Consider the following 20,745-nt stretch of genomic DNA (forward strand, 5'->3'; position numbering starts at 1 on the left):
TTTATTTTTCTTTTTTTGAAATCTTACTCTTTTTCTGCCTTCTCTGGCTGGTTTGGATTGAGTCATTTAATATGATTCTATTTTTCTCTCCCTTTTCAGCATATCAATAATACTTCTTTTAAAGTTCTTTTTAGTGGTTGCCCTCAGGTTTGCAATCTACCAACTAATCTAAGTTCACTTTCAAATAACGCTGTGCTGCTTCACATGTAGTGCAGTGACCTTCCAGTAGAGTGTTACCAATACCTCCCATCCCTTATAACCTTGTATTTCACTCATCCATAAGCCATAATCACCCAAATATTATTGTTTGTTATGATAGTATTGCTAATTTGAACAAATAGTTGTGTATCAGATCATTTAAGAAGAAGAAAAGTAAAAGATTTTATTTTATCTTCCTTTATTCCTTCTCCAACTCTCTTCCTTTCTTTATGTAGATTAAAATTCTGACCTGTATAATTTTTCTGCTCTCTGAAGAACTTCTAACATTTCTTATAGGGCAGATGTAACAGCAATGAATTCCTTCAGTTTTTGTTTACAATAGTCTTTATGTTTCCTTTTTTGAATGATAATTTTGCTGAGTAGAGAATTCTAAGTTGATTTTTTTCTTTCAGCTCTTAAATGTTTCACTCTCTTCTTGCTTGTGTGGTTTCTGACAAGAAGTCCAATGTAACGTCTATCCTTATTCCTTTTTGGGTAAGACATAAATTTTTTCTCTGCCTTCTTTTTACAGTTTTCTCTTTTCTTTGGTTTTTTGGCCGTTTGAATGTGACATGCCTATGTATTGATTATTTAGTATTAATCATGCTTGGTATTCTCTAAGCTTCCTTTACCTGTAGTTTAGTGTCTGTTACTGATTTTGGAAAATTCTCAGACATTATAAATTTTAATACTTCTTCTGTGTTGTTTTCTCTTTCTTCTCCTTCTGGTATTTCTGGTATTTCAATAACATAAATTATATCTTTTGAAATTATCCCACAGTTCTGGATGTTCTAGTTCTTGAATTTTTATTCTTTTTTTTTTCTCTTTTCATTTCAGTTAGAAAGTTTCTAGTGACATATCTTCAAGTCCACTTATTCTTTCCTTGGCTGTGTTTAGTCTATTGATGAGCCCACCAAGGCATTCTTCATTTTAATTACAGTTTTTAATCTTTAGCATTTTCTGTTTATTTTATTATATTTTTCATCTCTCTGTTTGCAGTACATATCTGTTCTTCTATGTTGTCTACTTTTTCATTAGACATCTTGATATATTAATTGTAGTGTGTATATTCCCTAACTGATAATTCTAAAATCTATGCCATCTCTGAGTCTGGTTATTATGCTTGCTTTTTCTCCTTAGACTGTGTTTTATTCTTGCCTCATAACATGCCTTGTAATATTTTGTTGAAAGCTGGATATGTGTAGGATAATAGGAACTAGTGTGAGGTTTTATGTTAATCTGATTGGGACTTGGGCCATGTTTAATATTTATTGTAGTTGTAGGTGACAGAGGCTTCAGTTTCCTTTAATGTCCTTGTTTATATATCCACTCATCTTGGGTTTCCCAAAGAACTGCTTCTTAAATAGTATTTCTATTTTGCAGCTCTTTCCGCTGTAATCCACTATTATTATAGTGAAGCCCTATTAATGTGATGGTAGGGTTTGGGGGGGATGAGAAATGTTCTACAATTTTATGATTGAATCTCAGTCTTTTAGTGGGTCTGTGTCCCTGGGTTGTGACTTTTACAGAGGTTCTAAACTTGCTTTTATCTCTCCATAGGTGAGATGGGAGAGCTAGAAGGAACTGGAGTTGGATAATTGCTCTTCCCTCAGGTGGATAAGGGTCTGGCAAAATTGTTTCTCTTAGAGATTGGGCTTTTGTTATAAAGAATGGATATTTCTCAAAATGATTTATTTTGCCCTCTCTCTGCAAGAAATTGGTGAATTTTTTTTCTTGGCTGTTCAGCATGAGAACCTGGGGATTACAAGGAAGTTTGGGGGCCCCCCAAAGACTGGGCCCCCAACAGTTCTTACTCTCAAGCTAGACCACACTCAGACTCTAGCCACTCATCAAAATTATCATTTAAGTGTTCTTACCAGTTTTGGGCTCCAGTAGCTTCTAATCCAGATAAGCTGATGTCAGCTATGATTCTCTGTGTTTGGCTGTGATTCTCTGTGTTCACCTGTCTTTCCAACTTTCAGGGTAGCAGTTCGCCCCTGTGACCTCAATTTCTCTGACGAGTCTAAGAAACATTGATTTTCAGTTAGTTCAGCTTTCTCACCGTGTAAAGATGGGAGCCTCCAAGTTCTTTACATGTTGCAGCTGAGACCAGAACTGTTTTACTTATCCCTTTAAATGATCAACTGCTAATTTTTTTCATTTATTTATTATAATACAATTGAGCTTAAGCACTTGGATTAATGATTGCAGAAGAACTACTACTGATTGGTTACAAATTGTTTCAGCCTACAATGATGGGATTCTATTAGACTTTCCTTCTACCAACCCCACCCCCCAGCCCTCGCTCCACTTCCTGACTTAAATACCAAAGTCTGTTAAACAACTTCTGGTATGTTCTGTTCAAAATAAGGAAATACTCAACATTGATGTATTCCTGCACGTGGCCTTTAAGAGTAATTCAAAACAAAGAATGTTGTCACAGATCACTTTACTCTTCAGTGAAACCCTACAACATCAATTTGGGTTTATTGGTGCAATATGGAGACATAGAACCCAGAGAGAATGGCATTCTGCCAACTAGCTCTCCAGGCTTCCTTTCTCAGTGCCAGTGAGTCCTTCTCCCTGGACTCACATTAGTATTTCCTAGTTCATGCCCTGCCACCCACTCATATACCAGGATGTGATCCTGGAACCATTTGCTTCAGAATTACTTGGGCTATGAGTTTAAAAGTGCGTGTTCTAGATCCTGAGTCAGGATCTTGGGGTTTGGGCTGTAGAATCTGAAACTATAATTCCCTTGTCCTCCTGTTCCACCATCACCACCATAGTTTTATATTCACTTAAATTTGAATGCCATTGCTCTTAGATTAAACATTTAAGAAACCACTAAGTTAAACTGAGTTTGAATGCACTGCGTGCAATTCAAAGGTATCAAGTGGCTATATACTATTACTGTGCTATAAAGAACATGAAGGTGTGATCCATGTCTTTAAAACACTCAGATTTAGTAGGGGGTCAGAGTAAAATGACTAATTATGATGCTTATCAAACTTAGATACATGTAATAGAAGAGGGAAAGATTACTTCTGAGTAAGGGGATCAGGAAAGATTAGTGGAGGAGGTGAAATTTACGTTTAAGCTTTGAAAGGTAAAGAAGAAAAGGTGTGTGTTCTAGGCAGAGGGAACCCCAGAAGCAATAGCAAGGACCTTGGCGATGACCAGTGGTTGTGTGGCAGCTGTGCGAGAATTGGAAGGAGGAGATGAAACCAGAAAGTAAACAGGTGACAGCCCTTAAATTCCAATGTAAGAAATTCTGTTTTATTCTTATAAAAGGAAGAGGGAGGGGAATTACTGAAGGTTTCTGAACAGTGGGTGACACTGAAATATTATGGCAGAAATGTGAAAGGGCAGATCAAGAAGAAAGACAGGTGGCAGTAATTCATGTGATAGATGATAAAAAAGTAATCTGGATGGTAGTCTTGGAGGTAGAGAAGGTATCTGAAGTATATTGGAGAGGTTTAGATTTGCTGCTAGTTTCCATTTATTTTTTTAAAAATTGAGTAATATCAAAGTTGATGCTGAGGTTTCTGGCTTGTGTAAATAGATGAATGATAACAATAACCAAATACAAACAGTCTTAAATTGATTGGATGATGCACCCCTCTTAGATGCTTTCATAGATAAATGTAGTCTCTAAAATTTGAGATGATGAAGATTACCTATTATGCATTAAGGGTAGCATTTCATAATGAAAGCAGGTTCTTAGACAAAATTCTGCCTCCCCCTTAGACATTTATTAAGTATTTTCTAAATAGGCATGAAGCAGTGCATACAAACTGTCTTGTAATCTTATTGGCATTCCATCTCTCTGTGCTCTTAGGTGACAATGCAACTTGCATGAAAGTTTCACCTGAGACAGATTGAACAATACTTTAGAGGCAGAATGTGGTCACTTTTCTAGTAATCATCAGGAAACAAGGATTCTCTGATCCAGTGGCTGGACCCCCAAGGGTCCTCTAGGGATTAAGTCTTGAGTGAACTAAGAGTACAATTCATCGGATTTGCCAGGTTCTTATTCTGCATTCATCCAAAAATGAGAAGTATCATTAAAATATCCTCATCACTTAAATATTAATTTCACCAATGAGAGCTCATTTCTGGCATTCATCATACTACCCCCCCCTAGAAATGAGATTTCCTTCAGGACCACTTACTGCCTAGAACATAGTTTACACAAACATGCACACATTTGTATCACCCTATGTTGAAGAACTTTGAAGTAAATTTTACATATTATAACAGCAAGATCTGGAATACAAGAAGAGGAATGATTTTAAGGAAGGAAAAATAATTTGCTTATGTAAATCCTGACATTTTACAAAAATATATAGCTGTGCATAATAGGTGGTTGTTTAATCATTAAAAACAATCTCTTTTCAAATTTACTTATTCTTTGCTTTTCTTTGGCACCATGTAAAATCCTCTGCCAATAGAAGTATATAAAAAAAGCTAAAAGCAGTTTTCCACTAACATTTTTTCTTGGGATCTGCATTTGAGAAAACTCGTTTTCCAAAGGAGTAAAGAAGAAAGATCATATCAGAGCAAAAACTGGCCAAAGAAATGACACATTCCAACATGTAGGAATTTTGTGTGTTAATTCTCACAGAATGCTGCAGAAAATGAAGCATACAATATGTTTGTAATCCAATTTGATTCAGTGATACTGAGACTTCCCCACATTAATTCTACAAGATGTTACAGGGAGGGCATGAAAAATAAATTCTGTTTGTAGGGCCGTGGCAAGGGACCACAATGGCACAGGCAAAAAGCCAAAATGAGCTGACCTCTACTGGAAGAATCTCTTTGATCTCTCCCTCCATGCCTCCTGCTGTCTTCCCATCATAGTACTGGTATGAAGTCTGGGTGTAAGCACAGAGCAGGACTATACAAATTGTTGGGGAGGAAGGAATTTTCCTCTACCCTTCTAGGTTCTTCTGGCTGATCATAGAATGAAATTGACATGAGACAGGTTAACAGAAGAAAATCAAACAAAAGTTTAATAACATATGTACATGGGAGAGACCCAGGAAAATTGAGTAACTCGCCAAAATGGCCAAAGCCCTCACCTTAAGTACCACCTTCAGCTAAAGACAAAAGAGGATGTTTGTTAGGGGTAGTGGTTTGAGACCTCAAAGTGGGGAGAGGCAATTCACAAGGAGATGGAAAAGCAAATGTTTGCTGGGCCAGGCAGAGACAATGGGACACAGAGTAGACTCTGATCTCTAGTCCCTGCCTAGAGTTTCCTCCACCAAAGCTAGCTTATATTCTTTGCAGATATCTCTGGTGATAGCTCTATTCTGGGACCAGGCCCTCTATCTAAATTCTTTCAGGCAGTTAAGGGTAAGGCCAAAGTTTCTTCCCCGAGTCTTTTGGGCCTACCTAGTGTTTTCATCTCAAAATAATCTGCAAGCCAAAGAGATAATTTAGGGTAGCAAGCTTTGCTCCCCTACCATAACTATATATCTACAGATTACTTATATGTCTATAAATTTGAATCTGGCTATACTAATTCTGCAACATTATCTATGTTTCTGAACTTCTCTTAGCCTCAGTTTCTTAATCTGTAAAAAAGGAGATAACGATTGTGTCCATCACAGAGATTATGTGGGGATCAAGTGAGCTAATGAGTGTGAAGTGCTTAACAAAAGGCCTGGCTCACAGTAAGGGATTCAACACATGTTACTGTCTTCACTGCAGTGCAATGTTGGGTGAGACTGAACTCCAAACTGTTGTAGCAGCTGTGGTCTTTTGCCATGGCCCTGTTGTTTTTTCCTTTGTTGAATAGGCCCATCAATTTACCTTGTGGCAGCTCTTCTGTGTTTAGGTCATAGGCCGTTGAGTAGTTCTTAGTTACGTAAAGGTAAGGCTGATTTCCCTTGAGGAAGAAGGAGTAGGGCATTGGTTATGGACAAGGAGATTCCCTCTTGGTATGTAGAGGAGAGTAAATATGGGGCCCAGAAGACTTCTGGGAGGAAGAGAGACCTACATCACCTCTTTGAGGTTCAATGTTATCAGCAACTCTATAACGGATTCCCATGCTTTCAGTTAGTTAAAGAAGGAACATCAAGGGCCCCAAAGGAGTGTGCACCATATAGGAAGGGAGGGTCTAGGCTCAACACCAAGTTTAAAAATGCTTTGTGGGCAGGGCTGCTTTCAATGCATCATGATACCAAAGCCAAAGGACTCTCAGGACCCAGCATCCTGTTCATTGCATTGTTCTCTGTATAAAAAAATGGCCCTATACTGAGGATAAATAAACTAAAGAGCTTCATTTTGGGAACTTAAAGTGGGGGTGCGGGAGGGGGGATTCCTCTTGATCCTATCCCTTTTAAAGGGTATAAATTCTTAAGGGAGTCATCTCAGCAGTGTGAATCAACCCCTGTGACTAAAAGGGACCAATTTCCAACAGCAACCACATATGGCAATGGGATCAGTAATGATAATGGACTAGCAGACTTGGCATATCTCTCAAATGCAGATGGGCTGAGTGACCTGGGGTTAACAATTGAAGTGAGAACACTTCAGGGAGGTGTTACTGGATTCTGGATAATTTGGGCAAGCAAGTTTTAAGAGATTAGTTATTAAAATGAAAGGGATAAAATCATATATTATGTAAAGCTCTCACACCACTTACATTGTATTCATCCATCCTTCCATTCATCTATTCATTTATTCTTTCATGCATTCCTTTATTTATTCATCCATTCAATATGTATTTATTGAAGATACTATTTAAGATAGAAAGCTTTATAAGACATGCTTTTTGCTATGAAGGGGCCAATAATCCCATCAACCAGACAGGTTTCATGGAGCAGCTCATGAAGGAATATCATTACATTTAATTTGTTACTATCTTTCCAATGAAACATTGCATACTCAGAAAATCCAAATCATCACCTCATCACAGGTGCTGAAATGGTTCACTTTGTGAGTGTATGTGTGGTGTGTGTGTGTGTGTGCATGCACATGCATGCATGCTTACACAAGCTTTGTGTTTAGAGATTTTGGGGGTGTACAAAATACTTATGCTAATCTACTTGGTTTTAGTGTAGTGACCACTATTTTGGCATGGAAGTTTGTTTTGCAAAACAAAATTAAAGCTCCATAACACACTACTTGGAGAAGAAAACCTCAGAAAGCATGCCATGGTGGGGTCTCCCTCCTCTACCTAGGGAGACAATTCAATATCAGATTTGGCTCCCATGGGAGCACTGCTTGTCTTTTCTTCTGATGCCCACACTGGAAGAGGCACTTACAGAGACAGCTTGCCTAATCACCTGGTAATGAATATCCATCCCCTGCCACATCAACCCTTATGGTTCTAGAATAAGTGAATTCCCACCTGTTATGGATTATCGGATATTTCTGCAACTGTTCAATAAGGGTGATATTATTTTAGTGCAGTAAAAACAGGACTGCATCTGTGTATCTGTCTTTGTTTCTTTGCTAGTCTTCTATATTTTGCTTTTCGATCTCAAGATGCTGGAATAAACATGTTCTTTGGATGCAAGAAGACATCTGACCCAATATTCCCTAATTAATGTACTTTCTTAAGAAGCATCTCAATTTCCTTAGAAAGTCTTTGAGTACCCAGGCAGAATGAGGAACGAACTTACTGCACTTATTTAAGAATTCCTATTCATAGCAGCGTCTCGCTGAAGTATTCTAATCAGCTGTCAGGATAGGCAGGTCTCCCCATCGCTTCTGGACAGCCCCAAGGCTCACAGAAAGATGGTGGAGAGGGTCAGGCTGACATATTTTTTTTGCTGTTTTAATGAGCACAAAGTAACTGATTTTGCTGGAAAATCTCTCTGGATTATGACAGACAAAACATCTCTCACACAACATGATAGGTTTTCAGTGGGCAGCTCTGGTTTCTTCCTGTAGAGGCTGCCCATCCAGCTTGCCTGTTCTAGTTTATCCCTTGTTAATTTTTTTGCCATGATGACTCTGCCCCAGCAATTCCCCAAAATGCACAAATGCAATATTAGAAAGCAAAGGCAGAATACATCATATATACTTTTTCCACCTGGTGTCCAGTGGTAGAAGCTGACATCAACTGCTGAGTCATTTTTTCTATTCTGTAGTTTAATTCCTCTTTCATGGTGATTGCTTTCTTGTGAGCATTAACATATGATACAAAGACCTTCACACTTTGTGATCCCTCTCCTTATGTCTTTTCATATGCCTCCACAGCCCCTGACTAGCCTGCCAGGCCTCATGCCACAACCTGTGAGTCCATATATATTCCAACCTTGGGTTACTTTTTTATTCCACACAAAGTATGTGATCAGATAAACCAACCACAGCACTGCCCATTGGGAAGAATTTCTCTTTCCCATGTCTTTCAAGGTCACCCCCTGAATGAGCCATATTAGATTTGCTGTTCATATTTAGCTGACTCTCATATACCAAGTTAAGCCATCCATAAACCAACCTTGGGTTTTTTCCTATTAGTTGGTCATTTGGGATCTGTCATATGTCCATACAAAAGATGAGGGAAGTATGCTATTATGATAGATGTGCATGCTGTCTTAGTCAGTTCAGGCTGCTATAATAATAATATCATAGACTGAATGGCTTAAACAACAGACATTTATTTCTTACATTTCTGGAGGCTGAGAAGTACGAGATCAAGGTACCAGCAGATTTGGTGTCTGGTAAGGACCAGCTTCCAGGTTCATAGACAGCTGTCTTCTTGTAAGATCCTCACGTGGCAGAGAGATTCCACTCTGGGCTCTTTATCTCCTTATAAAAGCACATATCCCACCATGGGGTCTCTACTCCCAAAACCTCATCCAAATCTGATAGCCTCCCAGAGTACCCACCTCCAAATGCCATCATATTGGGGATTAAGCTTCAATATATGAATCTGACGAATTCACATGCAGATGCCATGGTGGGGAGGGGTGGGGTCTGGCCTACCTTCTTACACCCCTTACTTGTGTTCTCTGGTCCTGCTTGTGCTTGATACTAGATGTATCACTTTCATCTTACAACGAACTGTTGCTGGGCCTACGCAACCTGTCACTGGCCCATAAGCAATGGAGCTGTATGATCAGATGGTGTCCCATCTCTACCAGGGCCTAATACCATGTCAGGAGTTGTTTTACACATACAATTCTCTGCTGCAGATGGCATGGCCTTGCTCCAGAAACCCGGGGGGCCTGTGTTGTGATTCTTTCAGTGGGGCATGGCACAAACTCCACTCGGCCTCTTTATTCATCACTGATGCCACCAACACTGTAGGGTCTGCAGATCTTATGGTCCAAGTGGTGACAGAGTTGCTTGCCCTCATCTTAAACATGCTGCAGTCTTTTCCTGATCAAGGCTTAAATCCACTTAAATCTAGAAGCCTTTCTCATTGCCTGGTATGTGGACTGGGGCTATATTTCTATATGTGAAATGTAGCTCATCATTAGGCAGTGTTCTTCTTCTCCTCCTCCTTCACTTCCTTCTCCTCCATCACCACGTTCTTCTCCTTCTTCCTCTTCTTCAATTCTCTTCTCCTTCTTTTGTGGTAGGAAATGCAAGATACACTAATTTTGAGGGGGATGTCTCAGTATGTTCTCAACCACTGGACCCCTGAAAATTTTATGAATGTGTCAGGCCCCTGAATTTTCTCAGGGCCCATCATATCTCTTACCAAGAACTTCTGTATGCTAGCCATCTTTTGCTCATTTGGCCCTATAAATATAATATCATTGATAAAATTAGTCAGTGTGAAGTTCTGTAGGATATCTAGATGATCCAGATTTCTTTGGATGATGTTTTTTTTAAGGGCAGGTGAGTTCTCCATAGGTAACACTGTAAGTAGATATTTTGTTTGATCCATGTGAATGCAAATGGCTTCTGGTACTCTTTTCTGACTCAGATAGAAAATAATGTATTTATATTGCTGTAGGAAGGGTGTGGCCCTGGGCAGGGTGGCTCTGCAGCTGAGGCTGACCAAAGGAGCTGACAGTTAGAGGTGTCCGCTGAGGGCATCCCTTGCAGCTGGGCAGCAAGTCCTTTGTAGGGCAGCACATCTCCATGTTCACCACAAGTCATTAAGAGGCTTTTTATCGGCATTGTTGGTGTTTTTGACAACTATTTGCAGAACCTAGGTGTTTTTGCTGCTGTTTTTTTTTTTTTTTTTAAGGAGTGGACCAGAGCTAGAACTGAGATACATGATTACATTTCTACTTGCATGTTATCTGTGTATGTAAACCCAGACACATCTACCTCTTTATTTTCCTATCTATAGGCTTAGGTTAACTTTTTGAAGAACAGTATATATTTCACTTCATTGTATGAGCTGAAATCTTTGCAGGTAATCTTTCAGTCCTTATGAAGATCTAAGTTACAAGAGCCTCTTCTGGGGTCTTTAAACTGGATGCTCCAACCCACATTTGTTACCATTTCCCTGTCGCAGACAGTGAACTCACAAACTAAGAATCCTAGTTAAAACAAGGCCTGTTTGGTGTGTCATCCTCACACAAGCAGGAGATGAGTAATTTGTCCAATTGTGGAGAAGGGACCTAAAGACAGCAAAATCAAAGCTAGGTTGATTTAATTATCTTATTGTACTGATGGGGTCTTGACATCCATTCTTTGTCAGAGTGATCTTTTAAAATATGCTATATCTAATGATATTATTTCTTACATAAAATTCTTTAGACGTTTCCCATTATCTTGAGAAAAACATGCAAAGTCCTTAACTTGGTCAAGAAGGCCTAAGCATGATCTGCCCCGCCCACCTCTCCCACCTGAGAGAAGAGCTAGAGATACAGGAGTGAGCCTTAAAAACAACTAGAGAGAAAGAGAGATAAATATACGGTAGGCACATGATTACACAAATAATAACTTAATCAGACTTAACGTGAAGCACTACCATTACTTCTGGGTTTTTTTTGAAGGTAGCCTGCTGCAAGCTTTTGCAAATGCAAAAATGCAAGCTTTTCTGCCTCAGCATGGCATTACTCTCTGACTTTTGTTTTTGTTTTTGATTTCACAAGAACGTCCTTATATCTGTGGATTCAGCTTTGTTCAGTCACTGTGTGACTCCTACCAACATTTCTCAGTGTCCCGGAAGAGCCATCCTTAGCAGTGAGGTCTGTTCTCATAAGCCATCTCCTGTTTGGGGAACGGTGGGCATTAAGATATTTCTTTTCCCCCTCCTACTTGGTGTGTCTGGTGGGCAGGGCTAAAACACAGCCTGGTCTCTTGTCTGCCTTCCAGCTCTGCTGGTATCCTTCCCTGAATCCCACACCACTTAAATATAGGCCAAGTGCCCCAGAAATTGCAAACTGGTCAATCTCCCAGCTGTGGGCCATCCCTGTGTGCCTCCTTGGACCTCTCCCAGGAATGCTTCCTGCTTCAAGCTGGACAGATTACTCTGGAACCATGACAACACCTTGACAGCTTCAGCAGTGTCTGCTGCCACCGCTCCCCCTCACTGGATCCCTTGGATACAGAGCATTTTCTGCCTTTTTGGACAGCTGCTCCTGGGCCTTTTCAAATGGATGAACCATGCAGGGAAATGAAACCCTTGGCCCAGACTCTTGTTTTCCTCAACGTGCAGACTCATGACCCTGTTTTTTCAGGTTGGGCTGTGACACATAGGTAAGCCCTTGGGTTTTAGAAAAACGCTTCTCTGCTCTGTCCTTTAGAAAGGACAACAAGGAGTGAGGCTGGTGGTGGAGTGGAGTTAGGATACTGCGTGCATCCACTGCCTGGAACTAAGAGGTGACTGATGATAAAATGCCAAGGAGGCAGAAGGAGAGGACATGAGGCCTCTCCTCCCTGACATTTGGCTCTTCACCACAGCCATCATTCTGCTGGATCTCAGGCTGGTGAGGCTGGCTGGGATACTCACACTTAGACCCCACCCCATTGATTCAGTTAGGGCTGCGTGCCAGTTTTCTCTTCCAGCCCATACAAAACTAATCAAATTAATGGATGCCACTGCTGACTCTCATCAAATGCCATTAAAATATAACTCTTTCATGAATAATTCTGAACATTGACTCAAAGCAGTTGATTACAAGGACTACGTATTTCAAATGGGAGGAAAAATTGATGTTTTCAGTATGTAAATGGCTTCTAAGGAATTCTGAGATACAAGTTACAGGAGTACCGCTATAATCACAGTTCATCTGAGTTTCAGAGCTCCTGACTTGTGTTTATTTTCCAATTTTGGCTTCCAGAGAACAACACGTAGAATCCCGCAAACCTGTTTCATCATCTCTCTTCACTCTGTGGTGCCCTGCCCCTGGATTCCCTGAGGGCTTTGGGTCTGCAGAGAGCTATGAACTGCTCACAAAGTTACACAGAATGAAGTAGTGTATTTCCTTTCTTCTAAGAGACAGCATCTCAGGATACACAGTCAGTCATCATGTCACTGCCTACCCAATCAATCACAGTAAACTCACCCATGCTAATCTGTAGTAGAAGCAGCTGACTAGTCAGGTGAGGATCTAGAACCTCTGTCTCAGGATTAGAACATAGACTTCCATTTGCAGCTCTGATTTGTTTCTCTTCGCTCATGCTTTGTCCTGGTTTGGTTCTTAGCTCTTATCTTGAGCCTCCTTTACTTGAGGAAGAGTTTGCACACATTTTTTGGCTCAACTGTGACGCTCCCTTTCAATTAGATTTTGGTTAACTTTATGTGTCAAGTTGAGGGGGCCTGGGGTGCTCAGGTTAAATATTGTATCTGGGTGTGTCTGTAGGAGTGTCTCCAGAGGGGATAAACCCTTGAGTTGGTGGACTCAGTAGATTGCCTTCCCCCGTGTGGTTCAGTATCATCCAATCCACTGAGGGCCTGAAGAGAATGGAAGGGGAGAGGAAGGCGGAATCCGTCCCTCCTTCCTTGCTTTACTGATTGAGCTGGAATGTCTCATCTTCTCCTGTCCTCAGACTGAGATTTGTAGCATCAGCTCCGTTGGTTCTCAGGCCTTCAGACTCACACTGAATTACATCACCACTTTCCTGGGTCTCCAGCTTGCTGAGAGCAGCTGCGGGACTTCTTTGCCTCTATTATCTTTTGAACCACTTCCTCATGGTAAATCTTCATATCTATATGTACATATCTGTAGCTCTTATATCTATATCTATATATTCTATTGGTTCTGTTTCTCTAGAGAACCCTCACTAGTACACCCCTCACTTCCCAGATCAAGTGTAAATAATGACCCTGCCTCCTACCTAACTGAAAGGGTTTGTTTGGCAGAGTCCATTCCCCTACAATATTTATCATCAAGGGGATCAGAGAATTTGAGAATATTATGCTACACAAATGAGACAGTTCTAAGTACGTTGCTTCACTATATAGTTATTCAATCAAATTTTACCTCACATCATCATTATATGCAAGATCAAGGAGTTTATAATTGAACAGGAGGTACAGACATGCAAACCTATAAAGGAAGAGAATGTTAAAGACGCTTTGATAGATAAAAGGTAGGTCATGTAGGAATACAATGGACGGGCAGTAATTTTCACTTTGGAAGGGGAAGAAAGACTTAAAGAGATGATACTTGAGTTAATCCTAGGGGTCATGGTGGAAAAGAGGATTCCAAACAGGAGACACTGTGACAATAGCAGAGTTGAGTGGTACCGTGGCTCATTAGGAAAGTAGTAAGTAGTTCAACATGGATGGATGATCAGAACCCTGTGGGCATGGAAGAGTCAGAGAGAGTCCTTAGTGCCAGAGAGGATTCTGCATTTTATGAATGATCCCCAAATTGATGTTTGTGAGACAGTCATCTATGGAACTTTTAAAACTCAGCTCAGCTGCTATTCTATCCTAAAGCCACTGAGTTTGAACTTGCAGACGTGAGACCTGGCTGAATTTATATTTTGTAAATGCTTCTCTGACTAGAAATTACCCCAATTGTCCCTGTCCTTTGTGGGCAGAGAGCTGAAGGCGTTTCCTAGCATCAGTTAGGCAGACTCCGCAACAGAGTTCTGGCCAACGGCATGCAGAAAGTGATGTATGTCACTTCCAGGTCTCTTCCTAAAACTTTCTGTAAGATTTTCCTCACCCTCTCTCTTTCCTCACCAGCCAACTAGATACACAGAAAACTTACAGTCAAGGAACTGCTTGTTGGACTAGGTTGGATCCCCAAATGGCTGAATGGAAGGCCAGCCAGCGGACACCCAGTTCAATGGCAACATGAGCAAGAAATGAAATCTTACTGTGTGAAGGCATTGGGAAGGTGGAATTGTGCACAATAATATTAAAAACCACTACTGAGCAATCAGTGGTAACTGAAAAGGTGAAGTAATTTGATCAGACTCTAGAAAGATTGTTCTGGTAAATGTGTGGAAAATGGATTACACTGGATAAGGGGAGCATTGGGAAGACCAGTTAAGACAACACTGCAGCTATCCTGGGGAGAGACGATGAGATCTCTGCATGGCAGTAAGTGATCATGACAGACAGTAGGAGAGAAGACCTGTGAGACACAAAGTAAATACAATCTATTCCCACTGGAAGGCATTTGGATATGTAAACGGCAGGATCTCCCAGCTTTCTGGCATATTTCAAGCTCCAAATACTGCTCTTAAAATTCAGAAACATAATTCGTTCAAGGATAATTTTATAGTAATTTCATCATTATCAAACCTGAATAGTAATTGTTAGAGTTCCTGATTTGGCCATTGCTCTTTCTCCGATCTTACACATTTCGTTTCAGTCAAGAGTGACTATTTTAAACTGCAGATCTTTTCTGGTGTTGGTTAGATTTAAGTCAACAGGACTAGCCAGATAAAATAATGAATTCAAGGCAAATAAGCCTATAAGCTGAATGGAAAACCACGATCCTGTTTGAAAATATCATTCTATAAAGCACCATGGCTTGGCTGAGGTGTCAGCTTGATGCCATGGGATATGGAGGTGGGGTCTTCCTTAAAGGCAAGGCTGGGGTGACACCCTGATTCAGAAATGGCTACCTCAACTGCATCCAATTACAGCCGGAAGATGCTGAAGGGCAGGGGCTCAGGTGTGTGTGTCGGCTCTCATTTAAATGCAAAGACACAAGCACTTTCACTTCAGGATTTATGAAAGGTGGTGGATTACTGGCATGATGAGAAAGTTCCCATAAGAGAAGCTGGTAAAGCAATCATAAAAGGAAGGAAATAATTGAAGAACAGTAGAGCAGAGGAAACCTTGAGGAATAAGTTTGGCCCAGCAGCTCCAAGGGATTATGGCCATTGATTTCAGACAATTTAGTCACTTGCTTTAAACTAAGGAATCTGAACTTCCGTTAAAAGTGAAAAGGGATTACATTGCAGTTTGTAGAGTTCAAAACAACTACAGAGAGAAAATTGGGAACAAACTGCCTAACAATGTTCAGTGGTGTCTGGAGCTGTTGGTGAAGGCAAGCCCAGTGGGCTCCCTGGAAAGGGGGGCACTGGAGGGAACTGGAACTCACGTCTGTGATATTACCTTCCAGCTGCATGGCTCACTGCAGTTCACAGAACGCATTCACATACAGTCTAAGCTGATTCTCTTAAAAAACTGTGCGCTATTCCCATTTTGGGGATGAGAAACTAAGCTTCATAGTGTTCAAAGGACATGTTTTCAATATCAGTGCTTGTTTATACCACAGTATAGCTTGCTCACCTTGGTAAAGGTTTTAAAAGATAAATTATGGATGATTACTTCAAAATATGGTTGTTTCCAGAGCCCATATTCAAATTATGCTTTCTAAAACTGGCCAATCTCTAATCATTTTTTCCCTAGTTTAAATATTCATACCTACCTATTACTCTCCTGACATCTGCCTGGGGATGTATTCAAAACGTGCAGAGGTCCATTCTTTCCCCTCCCCCCAGGAAAGTGAAACCATGAAAGAAACCAATTCCAATGCTGGAAATTGTATTAGGACAAATCTGTGCTGTGGTTTTATAAATGTAGCTTAAATCAGAACACCTGGCAATGAATGGAATGCTTCTGCCGTTTAATTCAGACTTATCTTTTCGATCATATGATTTAACTTGTAAATTGCTTCCAGAGAGCTGTTAGAAATTATTTAACTTAGATTCTTGAGAGATAAAAATTGCTAGAAATCAAGCATCTTATGGTTTTACAACTGCTCCTCAGGTTATTCTCAGCAAAGATCCTGTCTGAAACGGACACTCTAGTTTGGATGGATCTTTATGAAGGATTGTCATGGAAAATAATGGGCTTTGGAGTCGGACAAACTTGCGTTCAAATCTTAACTCTGCATTTACCAGCTTCGTGACCTTGGGCAAGTTAAGAAACCTCTCTGAATCTCAGTTTCATCATCTATAAGGTGAAATTAAGCATACTTACCTTTAATGGTTAATGTGAGGATTAAGCGGGATAATTTGCTTGCATATAGAAAATACTCAAAATGGTATAATATTAATATGAAGATTGAACAAAGATCTAGATAGAGAAAAATATTTATTAAGATGAGGAACATCTATAAATTTGTTTTATTACTGTAGTTCTCAGTTATAAATTATAGTGGTCCTTCTCAATCATGCAGGTTAAGTCCTCAAAACGCCCAGTAGCACAATTATTTGGTGTTAAAAAACTTAAGACCTTATGAAAAATTGTGTTAGAGGACAGAGCTTTAGAATAAACCTATGAAATACATTGTATGCGTTTTATATTCTCTGAAGTAAAATACGTCACACACAATTAAAATAATATCGGTGGTATTTTACACGTGTTAAATTAGTAATAATACTATCTAATTTTATTTCTCACTAAAATTTTTCAGAATGTCTATTGCAAAGTATCTGCAAGATATTTTTATTTACAAGATGTCGGCTTTTATTTACTGATAATATGTTAACAGACAGACTCTGCCCTCGTGTTTTTTCTCCCGTCAAGGATGCTGCAGTCTCTCTGAAATGTTAAGTGTTGATTTTGTCCTTCTCTTCTCGTGTTGCCCACTCTCCCCGCACCTACTTCTGGAGTTTGTTTCCCAGGTCCCACGCCTCCTCTCCCCGGTCTCACCGCACTCCCTGGGGCAGAAGTGGCATAACTTGAGTGCAAGCAAGGATGCTTAAGAAACCAACCAACCAACCTTTTGTGTAACCTCCTCAGTTGTGTTGAACATATGTTTTTGAGTCTCCTGCCTAACAGGTAGGAGTACTGCACTCATGATAACTTTATGTTGAAGTTCCTTTGACAACGCCTCCCTCCTCTCCCTGAAGTTTTAAAGCTCATTTGCACTACAGCTGTCATTTTTCGTTTCCAAGTCTTCCTTGCTGCTGCTTCCATCCATGCTCCCCCATCTGCCTTACCTTGTCTTTCCATTATAAATATCCACAGCTTTTTCCAATTATCTTCAACAAGAGTGACTTGTGAGCTACAAATACTACATCGCAACTTCTCTAATTGTTCAAATTGTAGTACAGTTCTGGTCCAGCCGAAACGGTAGTAAGCCAAACATGTATGACCTCGAGTCTCTTATCTATTTTTGTTCTATTAATCACAACCCCATGCACACAAACATCTTTAAAAATAAAAATAGGGATCAGGGAGAAAAGTGCCAGTTTATCTGTTGCAAAACGAATTCATTTGCTCTCCCCTTCTTAAGGGCAGGGCTGGCTAATAGGTTAGAGTTGTGTCCTGAAACACAAAGCTGGAGGAAATCAGGCCAGCTAGAGTAAGAAGTCATGTCACTGTCTGAGGGAAAAAAGACAATAAAAGCACAAGACCCAGACTGAGGTTGCGTATCCGAGAGTGTTAATTGAAAATAAGGGTCAGTTCACAGTGAGGACAGATAGGTGACAAGCAATGGTGGGGTGCTGAGATTTTGGGTGAATGTCCGATAATACAGTGGGCATCATAAACCATTAGTTATAGGGGCAGCTAAGAGTGGTTTATTAGCATTACTTTAAAAAAAATTTTGAATTTTATTTATTTTTTTATACAGCATGTACATATTAGTCATCAATTTTATCCACATCAATGTATACATGTCAATCCCAATCTCCCAATTCATCACACCCCCACCCCCCACCACTTTCCCCCCTTGGTGTCCATATGTTTGTTCTCTACATCTGTGTCTCAGCTTCTGCCCTGCAAACCGGTTCATCTGTACCATTTTTCTAGGTTCCACATATATGCGTTAATATACGATATTTGTTTCTCTCTTTCTGACTTACTTCACTCTGTATGACAGTCTCTAGATCCATCCACGTCTCTACAAATAACCCAATTGCATGCCTTTTTCTGGCTAATATTCCATTGTATACATGTACCACATCTTCTTTATCCATTTGCCGGTCGATGGGCATTTAGGTTGTGTCCATGACCCGGCTATTGTAAATAGTGCTGTAATGAATATTGGAGTGCATGTGTCTTTTTGAATTATGGTTTTCTCTGGGTATGTGCTCAGTGGTGGGATTGCTGGGTCATATGGTAATTCTATTTTTGGTTTTTTAAGGAACCTCCATACTGTTCTCCATAGTGGCTATATCACTTTACATTCCCACCAGCAGTGCAAGAGGGTTCCCTTTCCTCCACACCCTCTCCAGTTTTTGTTGTTTGTAGATTTTCTGATGATGCTCATTCTAACTGGTGTGAGGTGACACCTCATTGTAGTTTTGATTTGCATTTCTCTAATAATTAGTGATGTTGAGCAGCTTTTTATGTGTTTCGTGGCCATCTGTATATCTTCTTTGGAGAAATGTCTATTTAGGTCTTCTCCCCATTTTTGGATTGGGTTGTTTGTTTTTAAATATTGAGCTGCATGAGCTGTTTATATATATTGGAGATTAATCCTTTGTCCATCGATTCGTTTGCAAATATGTTCTCCCATTCTGAGGGTTGCCTTTTCATCTTGTTTGTAGTTTCCTTTGCTGTGCAAAAGCTTATACATTTCATTAGGTCCCATTTGTTTATTTTTGTTTTTATTTCCATTACTCTACGAGGTGGATCAAAAAAGATCTTGCTGTGATTTATGTCAAAGAGTGTTCTTCCTATATTTTCCTCTAAGAGTTTTACAGTGTCTGGTCCTACATTTAGGTCTCTAATCCATTCTGAGTTCGTTTTTGTGTTTGGTGTCAGGGAGTGTTCTAATTTCATTCTTTTACATGTAGCTGTCCAGTTTTCACAGTACCAATTATTGAAGAGACTGTCTTTTCTCCATTGTATATCCTTGCCTCCTTTGTCATAGATTAGTTAACCATAGGTGCATGGATTTATCTCTGAAGTTTCTATCCTGTTCCATTGATCTATATTTCGGTTTTTGTGGCAGTACCATATTGTCTTGATTACTGTAGTTTTGCAGTATGGTATGAAGTCAGGGAGTCTGATTCCTCCAGCTATGTTTTTTCCCTCAAGACTGCTTTGGCTATTCAGGGTCTATTGTGTTTCCATACAAATTTTAAGATTTTTTGTTCTAGTTCTGTAAAAAATGCCATTGGTAATTTGATAGGGATTGCATTGAATCTGTACATTGCTTTGGGTAGTATAGTCATTTTCACAATATTGATTCTTCCAATCCAAGAACATGGTACATCTCTCTATCTGTTGGTATCATCTTTAATTTCTTTCATCAGGGTCTTATAGTTTTCTGCATACAGGTCTTTTGTCTCCCTAGGTAGGTTTATTCCTAGGTATTTTATTCTTTTTGTCACAGTGGTAAATGGGAGTGTTTCCTTAATCTCTCTTTCAGATTTTTCATCATTAGTGTATAGGAATGCAAGAGATTTCTGTACATTAATTTTGGATCCTGCAACTTTAACAGATTCATTGATTAGCTCTAGTAGTTTTCTGGTCGCATCTTTAGGATTCTGTATGTAGAATATCATGTCATCTTCAAACAGTGACAGTTTTACTGCTTCTTTTCCAATTTGGATTCCTTTTAATTCTTTTTCTTCTCTGATGGCCATGGCTAGGACTTCCAAAACTATGTTGAATAATAGTGGTGAGAGTGGACATCCTTGTCTTGTTCCTGATCTTAGAGGAAATGATTTCAGATTTTCACCATTGTGAATGATGTTTGCTGTGGGTTTGTCATATATGGCCTTTATTATGTTGAGGTAGGTTCCCTCTATGTCCACTTTCTGGAGAGTTTGTATCATAAATGGGTGCTGAATTTTGTCAAAAGCTCTTTCTACATCTATTGAGATGACCATATGGTTTTTCTTCTTCAATTTGTTAATATGATGTATCACATTGATTGATTTGCATACACTGAAGAATCCTTGTATCCCTTGAATAAATCCCACTTGATCATGGTGTATGATCCTTCTAATGTGTTTTTGGATTCTGTTTGCTAGTATTTTGTTGAGGATTTTTGCATCTATATTCATGAGTGATATTGGTCTATAATTTTCTTTTTTTGTAGTATCTTTGTCTGTTTTTTTGTATCAGGGTGATGGTGGCCTCATAGAATGAGTATGGGAGTGTTCCTTCCTCTGCAATTTTTTGGAAGAGTTTCAGAAGGATAGGTGTTAACTCTTCTCTAAATGTTTGATAGAATTCACCTGTGAAGCCATCTGGTCCTGGACTTCTGTTTGTTGGAAGATTTTTAATCACAGTTTCCATTTCAG

The 20,745-nt window shown here is 39.7% G+C and overlaps 1 protein-coding gene across 1 annotated transcript in view; it reads right to left on the minus strand.

Moving 5' to 3' along the window:
* Positions 1–2,163: 2,163 nt before the first annotated feature.
* The window catches only part of TMEM117 (transmembrane protein 117), a 555,808-nt gene continuing 537,226 nt past the window's right edge, over positions 2,164–20,745 (minus strand). Inside the window, exon 7 of the mRNA XM_028491416.2 lies at positions 2,164–2,221. Within this exon, the coding sequence (XP_028347217.1) occupies positions 2,204–2,221 (18 nt within the window). The 3' untranslated portion in view covers positions 2,164–2,203. The remainder of the gene's footprint in view (positions 2,222–20,745) is intronic.

The sequence above is a fragment of the Physeter macrocephalus genome, chromosome 6 (genome assembly GCF_002837175.3).
Source record: "Physeter macrocephalus isolate SW-GA chromosome 6, ASM283717v5, whole genome shotgun sequence".
Lineage (NCBI taxonomy): Eukaryota > Metazoa > Chordata > Mammalia > Artiodactyla > Physeteridae > Physeter > Physeter macrocephalus.